Here is a 12,050-nt window from a genome sequence, read left to right as displayed (position 1 = left end):
TGCTCTGGTTTGCCAGAAGCAGCTTTGTCATGCTGGCCACATGACCTGGAAGCTATACACCGGCTCCCTCGGCCAATAATGCGAGATGAGCGCGCAACCCCAGAGTCGGTCACGACTGGACCTAATGGTCAGGGGTCCCTTTACCTTTTTAATATATTAATATATTGTATAATAACAATGTGATATGATATGATCCCGCGCAGCGGGATTTATTCATATGTCAGGCAGCACAGGACGTCTGCAGCCTCCACCACACACACAACACACACCTGGCTCGCATTACCTAGAAGCGCTCGCTGAGGGATCGTAAAGGGTTAAAAACCGAACGTCTCTATCTCGAGAGAGAGTTTTGTCCGCTACGAGCCGCCGTAGCAGCTGCAGCCGGGCCCGTCGAGGATCATGGCTGCTGCTGCTGCTGCTGCTGTGCGAGGAGGCGAAGCGGAGACGGGCAGAGGCAGCGAGGAGGCGGCAATAGAAGCAGAAGAAAGCGAAGAGGAGAACATCCTCTACGACTTGCTGGTCAACACCGAGTGGCCGCCGGAGACGGAGGTGCAGGTGGGTCTCCCTGTCCCCCGGGACTCCCCCCAGGCAGGCAGGCACTTGCCCGGCGGCCCCCGGGGCTCCAGCCACGTAGGAGGAGAAGGGAAGCGGGACGGGTGACAAGCTGCCTATCAAACCAGTGGGGCTCTTGCTCTTGAGCAGACGTGTCCTTTGGGGAAGAAAATTTATTCAGCTATGGGTATTAAGCATATGTTTCTGGCCAGTTAAAACTGTCATCTGTAAATGGTGTACAATAAGGTTACAAAAGATACAATGAAGATAAAATAAAACACAACAACAGAAAAGCTTACTTAACATGCTTGCAAAAAGTACTGGTGGCTTTTTTTTGTTATTTTTTGTTTTTGTTTTTGTTTTGCAATCAACTGGTGTGTAGATTTTACAAAATAAATATATAACCAGGGCCTATCTGAACTCAGCAGGGAGGGAGTTCTACAGTGGACTCACAATGCTAAATGCATAGCCTCTCTTGGATATGAGCCATGCATCTGAACTAGTTTTTAGATATGCTGTAAACTGCCCAGAGTGGCTGGGGAATAAATAAAAAAATACTTATTGTTATTTAGCTTGGTAAGTCTACATTTCATGACGAAGTGCATAAACTGCTTTAGGAAAACTGAAGGATTTCAATTTTACTTTCTGAAAATGGCAGGAAATGTGTAATAAAAAACTAAATTATATTAATATAACCAAAATATATTTTGAATTCCCAGCCTCTGCTGGAATTATTACATCCTGCAGTTGGAAAGTGCTTTCCGTTTTCAAGCCTGGTGTGAGTCTCACATCTGTATTGGCTTTGCTTGTTCCTGGCCTTCTCTTACAAAAGGATGTGTGGTCAGCAAGCATCCTGAGGATGTGAATGATAGAATGTTTCCCTGAATATGGACACTAGCCATCATTCTGATGTTTTGGTCTTCTATGGAGATATTCACATTGCATTGTGTATTTCTGCTTTTCCCGGCTCCAGCTGAAGTGTGCTGTAAGAGTCAAGCTAGGTTTGGAACTTTCCTCCACCGTTTGGAGGAAACACACCAAATTTTATCAAAACTATTTTAATATGCAGCACTATGATTTCTTTATTTATTTGAATTAATATCCCCCCTTTTGCACAAAGGTGCCCAAGGTGGCTAACAACAAATAAAATATAGCATCAAACAGCCATAGAAATGACAAAGCAGTATGTAAAACAAGCTGGTTGGTAAAAAAAACCTCAAACAGATCAATAAACAGCTAATGCAAAATGTGTGCATAGAGAGTCTTTTGGATATGCACCTGTGCAAATGGAGTATTAAAGGTTGCTGGGGCTAGTGGTCTCACCTCTATGCATTCTGTTTTTACATTTAATTGAACATCTGTACAGGATTTATATCTAGATGACGTGTGTTTCTTTGTTTTTAGAGGAGTGCTATATTCTGTTAAACCTAGTCACTCTAATTTGAACATACTGTAGTGCAGGGGTCCCCAGACTTACCCGCCTTCGGGCCGGAGGGTGGGGGAGTGCGCGCCAGTGTGCATGCACACACCCATTTACTGGCCGGAAAAATCGCTGAAAATTGTTTGTGCACATGCGTATGGCCTCCCCCGACCCAGAAGTGCACCTCCCCCGACCCGGAAGTGCACCAGAAATGACCTCTTCTGGGTCGGGAGAGGCCCATACACATGCGCAGAAACGATTTTCGGCATTTTTTTCCCGATCTGGAAGCGCGTCGCCGCGCAGCGCGCCGCAGGAGCGGGCAGCGGCAGCGGGCGGCGGGGGTCGTCGCGGGCCGGATTGGGCGGCCAATTGGGCCGCATCCGGCCCGGGGGCCGTAGTCTGGGGACCCTGCTGTAGTGAGATTTACAATGCTGTTGCTTTGCTCCTCCTCCCTGGTCCTTTTTGCTGCCACATCATGCAGAGCTAAGCCAAATGCCACCCAAACTGGGGCTCATGGTTGAGGACAAACCTTAGCTACAATTTGAAGTTGGTGAGGCGAGAGCTGAACCATCAGCCCTGGTTCAGACAACACTAAGCCAAATGTAGCAGCAAAAAGGACTGGGTAGGAGCACTTCTTTCTGGGTGTGCACAGAGTATCACTGAGCCAAAGTTAGCTTGGTGTGTTATATGAATCAGACAGTTGAATGAATTTAATGTCAATCAGGACTACAGCTAATGCAGTCTTCTATGTTTGTACTCAGAAGTAGGCCCATCTGTGTTCATTGAGACTTGTTCCCAGGTAGCATAGGATTGCACTGTAAGTCTCAATCCTATTCCTGTTTATTGGGCACAAATCCATTGAACGTTTCCCTCTGCTCTTTGATCAGGTCTAAGACTTAAAAGAGGAAAAACTGCTTTGTTTCCTTTCATTTTGTAATTCTCCAAATGTTTCTATTAAAACAATTCTATAGAAGCAATTCTATAGGGTGGTAAACAACATGTGTTGTCTCCTCCTCATTCAAAAATATTATTATCCTTGTTCAAAATACTATTTCCACAGGACAACCTAGGCTTTGGCACATAAACAAACAAACAAACCAATGATTGCAATAGTTTATTTGCAATAACTTTAGGTAGGAGGGAGTGCATAGCCCAGTGGATCTTTACTCTTTCTTTGTTTCTTTTATTAAATTTGTTAGTTGCTTTATCCTGCCCAGGATAACCCAAAACGACTTATAACCAAACAAATAGACAATAAACCACACATTGATACATTAAAATCAAGAGGAAAGAGAAACACATTAAAAACATCCCACTCACTTCTAAAAGGCCACTGATAGTTAAAGGCCAAAGACCTGGTTATAGAGGAAAATTTCCGCCTGGCGCCAAAAGGTATATAATGATGGTGTCAGATGAGCCCCCGTGGGGAGTGCATTCCACAAACAGGGAGCCATTCTTGTGTTGCCACCCTCCGGACCTCTCATGGAGGAGACACACAAAGAAGGGCCTCAGGTGATGATCACAGGGTCCAGGTCGGTTCATATGGAGAGAGGCGGTCCTTGAGGTATTCAGGTCCTGATAGGTCAAAACCAGCATTTTTAATTAGGCCTGGAAACTAATTGGCAGCTGGTGCAGTCAAGCTGGGATTGTCATATAAGTATATTTATATATTTTTGTTGTTTAGTCGTTTAGTCGTGTCCGACTCTTCGTGACCCCATGGACCATAGCACGCCAGGCACTCCTGTCTTGCACTGCCTCCCGCAGTTTGGTCAAACTCATGTCCGTAGCTTCGAGAACACTGTCCAACCATCTTGTCCTCTGTCGTCCCCTTCTCCTAGTGCCCTCAATCTTTCCCAACATCAGGGTCTTTTCCAAGGATTCTTCTCTTCTCATGAGGTGGCCAAAGTATTGGAGCCTCAGCTTCACGATCTGTCCTTCCAGGGAGCACTCAGGGCTGATTTCCTTAAGAATGGATAGGTTTGATCTTCTTGCAGTCCATGGGACTCTCAAGAGACTCCTCCAGCACCATATTTATATATTAGTCACTGGTAATAAACTCCAGCAGCTGTTTTGTCAGTGTAATCTAGTACACCAGCACTGCAGCTGATTTCTAAACAGGGGCCAGCCCAAAGAATTCTTTTTTAGTTTACCGTATATTTATATTCATACTGAAGAATTGGTCTCTGGCCTGTGTCATTAAAGAGAGTATTGAGACTCCAGTGACCGTAGCTCAAAACTGGGGTGGGGGCAGTATCCCAAGGAAGAGATTATAACTGCTAAAACAGGAGTGCATTATATTACCTGCACATTTATATCATTACCTATTTGCCTATCCTTACACTTGTTTTGGACTGATGGCCATCCGCAAAGGGGTTGGTAGCATCGTCAGGTGACCTGGGAGTGACAAGCATGTTGAATTGCTTGCCAGCAAAGTGCCCTTGGAGCCGAAAAAGAATTTTAAATAGTTGCACAGCCCAGCAGGTAATTCATGAACTTCATTTTCTTGGTAGGTTGGTGAATAAAGGGTTCAGTTGTTGTAGACTAATTCTCTTCTTGTAATTTCAGCCAAGAGGCAATCGGAAGCATGGCGCATCATTTATCATCACTAGAGCAATTACAGGTAAATATGCATGGCTTACACTGATGGATTGTTTAGTGAATCTTATGTGGAGGAAATGAATGGGGTGTGAATTCACTGGATTTGTTTATAAAGTTTGTTAACTGATATTGCTGTATACCTATTGTTTTGGGGGCCAAGGGCAACATGTGTTGCATAACAATTATTGGGGAAAGTATTGGCGCTGTGGGTTAAACCACAGAGTCTAGGGCTTGCTGATCAGAAGGTCAGCGGTTCGAATCCCTGCAATGGGGTGAGCTCCCGTTGCTCGGTCCCAGCTCCTGCCAACCTAGCAGTTCGAAAGCACATCAAAGTGCAAGTAGATAAATAGGGACCGCTCCGGCGGGAAGGTAAACGACGTTTCCGTGCGCTGCTCTGGTTCGCCAGAAGCAGCTTTGTCATGCTGGCCACATGACCAGGAAGCTGTCTGCGGACAAACGCCGGCTCCCTCGGCCTGTAGAGCGAGATGAGTGCTGCAACCCCAGAGTCGGACACGACTGGACCTGATGGTCAGGGGCCCCTTTAGCTTTTTTATTCTTCCTCTTAATGCCCTTCGTTTCTTTTCTCCCTTTCTTCCCTCTCCCAGCCGCCCACCCCTTGCCTTTTCTGCAACGATTGTGTCTCATTGGCATTCATTTATACACATACAGTCAAACCTTGGATCTCGAATGCTTTGATACTCTGACGTTTTGGCTCCCGAACAGCGCAAACCCAGAAGTGAGTGTTCTGGTTTGCGAACGTTCTTTGGAACCCAAACATCTGACGGAGCTTCCACGGCTTCCGATTGGCTGCAGGAGCTTCCTACAGCCAATCAGAAGCCGCACTTTGATTTCTGAACATTTTGGAAGCCGAATGGACTTCCGGAACGGATTCCATTCAACTTCCAAGGTACGACTGTATAGGCATAAGTCAGATCTTTTGAGATTTCATAGTAATGATTTTCTGCAAACACTTAATTCATGTTTAGATATTCCACTAAACCATGTGCTCTGTTCTCCTCCTCCTTTAGCAAGGGAGAGGTCAGAAGCTTTTGCTTCTGGTTTAGATTAGCCCCAGCCTGTCATGTTGGCAAAGCCTTGCAAACCATGGTTAATCTTACCTTGTTTTAGACACATAGTTGACTTCAAGTACTGTAATGGGTGATGCTGCTGCCTTGTTTAAAGAAACTGCCATTACGGTTACGTGCAGTTTAGCATTCAGATGGCCCATTAAACTATTTGATGGAAATCAGGAAGAAAACCGTCCAGCTACCCTGAGGCTTGTTGAACTTGGTTTTCTTGTGCTAAACTATGGTTTGACATGACACCCAAACATGCTCAGTGTACATTATCAAAAACTGATAGCCTGATTCTGTTTAATCACTGATAGCTGGATTTATCATGCAGTTGCCTTTGATGCTTGTATTTTGCATTGATAGCACACTGGGTCCGCAAGGCAGCTAAAAGTAGTGTTTTGTAGCACCAGAGCTATGCGACATTCTAGACTCCTCTGGTACTGAAGAGGTAAAGTCATCTTTCTTGTCAAAGCTCCTCCTCCTGCCTATTGTGCCCAACTCCAGCCACAGTTCAAATAAGTGGGCATTGATTCAGTAATTTATTGGTATCTGTTGCACTAAGAGGCACCTGTGGTTTTCACTTCTCTGGATCTATGATAGAATGCCTGGAGTTCTAGCATTTGCCAGCATGAGAACCCAACTCTTGTCAGTGTTGAAAGAGGAGTAGTGAGAAAGAGACTTTTAAGGTTGCTCCTTAGATACAGTCATCAATACACCTGGCACCAAGCTCCAGTGTATTCAGTGGGGCTTACTTCAGAGTTAATCTGCACAGGGTTTGCGTTGTTGGAGCCAGGCCTTAAGACTCTAGCTGTCCAGTGTCAAACTGCCCAAGGATAAACTGTCATACATCTTCAACATGTGCTGCAATGAATCAAAACAAAGAATAATATTGTTTAAGGTGATAAAACACTTTTGGATTTGCTTGAGTGTGAGAATGCGTAATGGAAATGAGTGTTGAAAGGTAAGATTGGCAGAGTAAGAGATGGGATTCGGGAGTAAAAGGAGGAAGGTAAGCAATGCCTCCTTGGGCTAGAGTAGATAAAGGGTGGCAAGATAAGGAGGTCCCATTCAATATCTCTGAGTTGACTTTGAAGAATGTATAAGAAATGTACAAAAAGCTATAGAAAAATAGCCCTTTTTTGCCAGTCTCTCTTTCAAAGATTTGAACAGGGCCTTCTGAACTCAAACTTTTTCTTCTTTTATAGGCCCTGCCTTATTTTTGCTCCGATATTTGTGGTACAGGTAAGTTTCTTTGTCATTTATTAAACAGAAGCTAACTCAAACCCTGTGTTAAGTTAGTTCGAAAGGATGCACAGGGTAAGACTACAATTTACGTGTGGCTTACTTTCTGGGGATAGCGCCTGAAGCTAAAATTGTGTATAGTCAAAACACATTGGGTGCAATGGTGGGTGCGATTTCTAAAGTCTTTTCCTCTGGACATCTTTTTTTCCTTGTCCACCCCCTTAATTTTTTATTTTTTATTTTGCCAAGTTCATAAAGCTGAATGTGCACAAGTTAGATGCATGTAAGTTGTGAGCTTACTGCAGGACATCTGCAAAGTATTGTGCCTCCCACTTGGTGGTTGGTTGCTGTAGTGAACATCTTTTTCCGAAGCATTAGTATTTGCAAATAACTTTTGCTGAATAGAAGGGCATGGATGTATATTGTGCATGTATCCTAGGGATACAGGATTGTTGCCAGTTTTTAGGGTGTTTTATATAATAACTTTGGGGATATAGCTCTGATCTGGGAAGTTATATGATGCTGACAGTGTTTTTGTATGTTTGAGCTTTGCACACACCAACATTAGCCCGTATCTACTTCCAGCCCTGCAAAATTTTCTCTCCCTGTTGGACTTGTCCGTCTGGTCAGCAAGCAGATCAATTGGCACTTAGTGCTCGCAAGGTAGGTGACTATGCTTTTCCTGTGTGTGTGTGTGTGTGTGTGTGTGTGTGTGTGTGGTGTCATTCGAAATTGCTGGTGGGAGATTATACTCAGATGATATTATCAGAAGCAATTCCCATCTTACGGTGGCTTTTTAAAATATAAATATTTTCTTTAATGAATAGACATTACAGTTGCCATGCAAACTAAATGTCTGCGCAGACATTTGTAAGCATATCATATAATGCAACACATCTGTTATATAAACCATTCAATATTCTTAAGGTCTCTTAATAATAGGGAAAAATCAGTTATTCTCACTGTGACTTATGCTAGTGTAGCTGAGCTTGTTAAATATGTTAGAATAATTTTGCATCAGACCCAAAGCACTATAAGCTAGCGAGAGGCAGCATAGGGTAGTGACTAGAGTAATTGATTTGCTGATGCCATTGTACTGGAAGAAGCAAAGGTCACCAGTGTCGAAGCAATGATTCTTCAACATCAACTTCATTGGACTGGTCATGTTGTGCGGATGCCTGATTATCGTCTTCCAAAGCAACTACTCTATTCCGAATATAAAAATGGAAAGCGTAATGCTGGTGGTCAACAAAAGAGGTTTAAAGACTCTCTCAAGGCAAATCTAAAAAAAATGTATAAACAACAACAACAACTGGGAAACACTGGCCTGCGAGTGCTCCAGCTGGAGAACAGCCTTTACCAAAGGCGTCATGGACTTTGAAGATGCTCAAACTCAGGATGAAAGTGAGAAACATCCTAAGAGGAAGGCACGTTTGGCAAACCTGCACCGTGCTCAACTGGAAATCTATGCCTCCACTGTGGAAGGACGTGTGGATCCAGAATTAGCCTCCACAGTCGCTTACGGACTCACTGTTAAGACCGTGTTCATGGAAGACAATCTTACTCGGCCACGAGTGATCGCCAAAGAAGGAGAAGACTTGCTGTGTTGACTCTGCTTCACATCTCTACTAGTTTGCGAAGGGTGCTGGGAGTTGTCAGGAAACCCCTGACAGAACTACAGTTCCCAACAGCCTTAACAGACAACACTTTCCAGGATTCTTTGTGGAAAGCCATGACCATTAAAGTGGCATAATGGGCTTTTAATGTATGGTGTGGATATGGCCTAATTTGTTCTTTGTTCTGTGTTTTATTTATAAACTATTGCTCAAATAATATATCTATTGCTATTGTGTATCCAGTACTGAAGTACATTTTCCTCAAGGCCCTTCTTTCCTTAACATTACTCTATAAAGGCTTGTCTGCATAGATGTCACAGCATATATTATTTTAATAAACACCCACCATTCTATATTCTGGAGATGTATTTCATAGTTTCAAAGTAGCTATGTGCATCTTGGCAGGGAAATAACAAGTTTCCTCCTAAACAATATTTCATTGGAATTTACTGCTCTGAAGCGGAAGGCAAGTTCTGTCATTCAAGTCAAGTTACGATGAAATGACTTTTGGTGGGGGTTTGTCCTCTGAGGCAACTGAAATGGGAGTATGAATTGGTTTAAAGGTTTCCATCACTAAATCTCTGTGTGAGTGCAAGTTGGAGGCTTTTATTTCCCATAGGCTTGGGATTCAAACAGAGTAATGACAGTTGGTATTGGGCAGGCCTACAGGGAAGAATATTCTGGAAAACTTGTCAAAAGCCATTTAATGAAAGAAAACTCAAAACATATCCAGAAGGCCGTTTTGCCTCGAGTTTTCCTTTCATTGTGTGTGATAATCTACAGTCATACCTCGGTTAAAGTACACGTCAGTTTGAATACTTTCAGTTTAAGTATTCTGCGGACCCGTCTGGAACGGATTAATCCACTTTCCATTACTTTCAATGGGAAAGTTCGCTTCAGGTTAAGTACACTTCAGTTTAAGTACGGACTTCCAGAACCAATTGTGTACTTAAACCAAGGTACCACTGTATTTCCAAAAGGCACTTGGTTTGTTGTAATCATTGTAATTTTGAAGACAAATACTTGGGCACAGAGAGTGTTTTGCTTCAGAGCTTTTCTCATGCCCCGTTTCCCTGCCTGCTGCACAAGGATGACTCCAGAAAAAGATAATTGCGAGGAGTTAATTGGTTGGGAAAAGGGAATAAGAATTTAACTTATGCTATATAGGGCGTTAAAGCACTGTAACTGAAAGTGGCGTAGCAAATGGGGTGGTGGAATTATTTTGTGGGGAGCCCTCATGGTCTTATGAGGGAGCCACATTGATCTATGGTTTAGCTCAGCGCAGTGCAGCAGCAGAGCAGTTGAGAGGAGTGAAGCAGCCATGGACTCCCTTCTCAGAGCTTGTGCATTTGTGCTAAGCCATGGTTTGGCTTACCATGACATGCAGACCCAGACCACTGGTCTGATCTTCGACGCATGCTGGTTATTGGAGAGCGATGGCATTAGGAATTAGGGAATTCTGATACTTTATATGATCCAATTCAGGTTCCAAAGGAACAGTAGCTTACCCTTTAGGTTTAAGACTTGGAGGATATAAAATTATTCCTGAGATCTTTTGAAAGCAGTAATTATTATGTGAGATTTTTTCATTCAAAGCTTTTCTCTTTTAGCAATGGAAAATTGTTAGCAGCTGTTCAAGACCAGTGCATAGAAATAAGGTAAGATCAATAACAGTAGAATCATATGGATGTCTATTCAGAAGTGAGCCCCATTGAGTTCAGTGTGGCTTGCTCCCAGGCAAGTGAATAGGATCACAGTATAAGCATAACAGAATGTGCATACCTATTTTAGTAATTTTGCCTTGCCAGTCTGTGAGGTCATATAACACAGTAGCCATGTTGCTAGTCTGGAGGTTTTACGTAAACTTCCAGACTAATCTAAACAAATCTTGTGACCCTTGTTCTTCCCTGGGTGTGAGCAATGAAATCACAGGGAAAATCATAGCTTCAAGTTATGTCCAAACTGGGAACTATGGATAATGGCTTCCAAAAATGCCAGGACTTGGAAGCCAACTTCAATTTGTGGCTTCATATCCTGGTTTGTTTGGAAGCCTTAAGCATAGTTTTCCAGTACGGAAGTAATAGTGAGCTCGCTCTTGGTTCCTGGTTCCTTTGCTGCTTGTGTCAAGGAAGGAATGAAATGGCTGCATCTGATCATGTGAGGACAGCCAGTATTTAGTTAAATTCCAAGTCAGAGAATGGGGGGAAAACTGGTCTGAAACTTCTGTCCTTTAGTTTTAATATTTAATCTAAAGAGCTTTAATATCTGATACATGTTACTGAATTAGATATCCCCTGCATGTTGAATAATGTGCTAAAATCGTAATAAAGTTACCATATTGTTATAGAAACAGCTTATTCATGTCAGATTCATTGTGAAGTTTGTGTTGTGAAGTTTACAATAGAGGTGGCCAGTGTGCTGCCCTCTAAATTTTGTTGGACTAGCACTCTTACTGTCCCTGACTGCTGAGCACACATCCTTGAACCGATGGGAACTGGAGTATCCATATATACTTGGCACATTTCAGTTTGCTATTAATGCACCAGAATCTGTTTGTGCATGTTCATTATCTTTAAGCCAGGGATGGGGAACATGTTGGACTACGTCTCCCATCATCCTTGACTCTCGGGGCTCATGGGAGTTTGAGTCCAACCACATTTGGAGGGTTGCATTTCTGCTTTGGACAGGAGAATTAGCGACACAGCCACGAATCCTGACAAATGTACATTGCATCAAGTTTTATATATGAAATTCAAATCCTGCAGGTCTGCTAAGGACGAGTTTGGGTCTGTCATTGGGAAATGTCAAGGTATGTAGCTTTTCATACCCAATAAACTATGAAAAGTAGCAATTAACAAGTGAGACCTTTAAAAACATTCCGTTCTCTTACCCTCCAGCCCCAGCCACACTTGCCCCAATCCTCAGTTTTTATTCCAGCATACTGTGACTACATAACATGCCTGCTATCATTGGGCTGTTTTTCACATACACAATTGCATTAGGTTTAATTTTATTTATTTACTTCTGCAAACTTCAGGGTCACCCAAAGCCTGCCTATACCTTTCTCGGTGAATGGATATTTTATTAGGGTTTGTCATGGTGATGTTATGGCTGCCTTGTGGTAGCTTTTGTGTGCTGTTTGTGTGTAGGGTTGCCGTATTTCAAAAAGTGGAAGCCAGGACACCCCAAAAGTTGTTGAGTTTTCTTTAGGAAGACCCTAAAATGGTTGGCAGCCCTGCTTGTGTGGACCAGTTCATATTGCAGCTGAGACTGCCCCCTCCACAGCCTACTGGAAATAAAAGTGGCACTGCTGACCACATACACCTTTAGTTCTGGATTTATTAACATGTCTCTTTCTGCCCCCATAGTCCCGAAGGATCCCAACCCGCAATGGAGACGTGTAGCGTGGAGTCACGATTGCACTTTGCTCGCCTACGGCGAAAGCGCAGGGACCGTGCGGGTGTTTGATTTGGTCGGCAGTGAACTCTTGGTCATTTCACCGGTATTTACTTTTCTTTTCCGGATTTTACAAGTCCAATTTGCATGCAA

General features: G+C 43.2%; 1 protein-coding gene across 2 annotated transcripts in view; it reads left to right on the top strand.

Annotated features, from left to right (window-relative positions):
* The first annotated feature begins 368 nt into the window (after positions 1-368).
* Positions 369-12,050, top strand: part of NBAS (NBAS subunit of NRZ tethering complex) — a 175,649-nt gene continuing 163,967 nt past the window's right edge. For both annotated transcript variants that reach the window (XM_035109824.2, XM_035109823.2), the window contains exons 1-7: positions 369-555; positions 4,538-4,592; positions 6,849-6,885; positions 7,471-7,548; positions 10,112-10,159; positions 11,267-11,310; positions 11,870-12,003. In XM_035109824.2, coding sequence (XP_034965715.2) covers positions 400-555; positions 4,538-4,592; positions 6,849-6,885; positions 7,471-7,548; positions 10,112-10,159; positions 11,267-11,310; positions 11,870-12,003 — 552 coding nt within the window. In that variant the 5' untranslated portion in view covers positions 369-399. The remainder of the gene's footprint in view (positions 556-4,537; positions 4,593-6,848; positions 6,886-7,470; positions 7,549-10,111; positions 10,160-11,266; positions 11,311-11,869; positions 12,004-12,050) is intronic.

This window comes from Zootoca vivipara, chromosome 3 (assembly GCF_963506605.1).
Source record: "Zootoca vivipara chromosome 3, rZooViv1.1, whole genome shotgun sequence".
NCBI classification, from domain to species: domain Eukaryota; kingdom Metazoa; phylum Chordata; class Lepidosauria; order Squamata; family Lacertidae; genus Zootoca; species Zootoca vivipara.
This window is presented reverse-complemented; position numbering and strand designations above follow the sequence as displayed.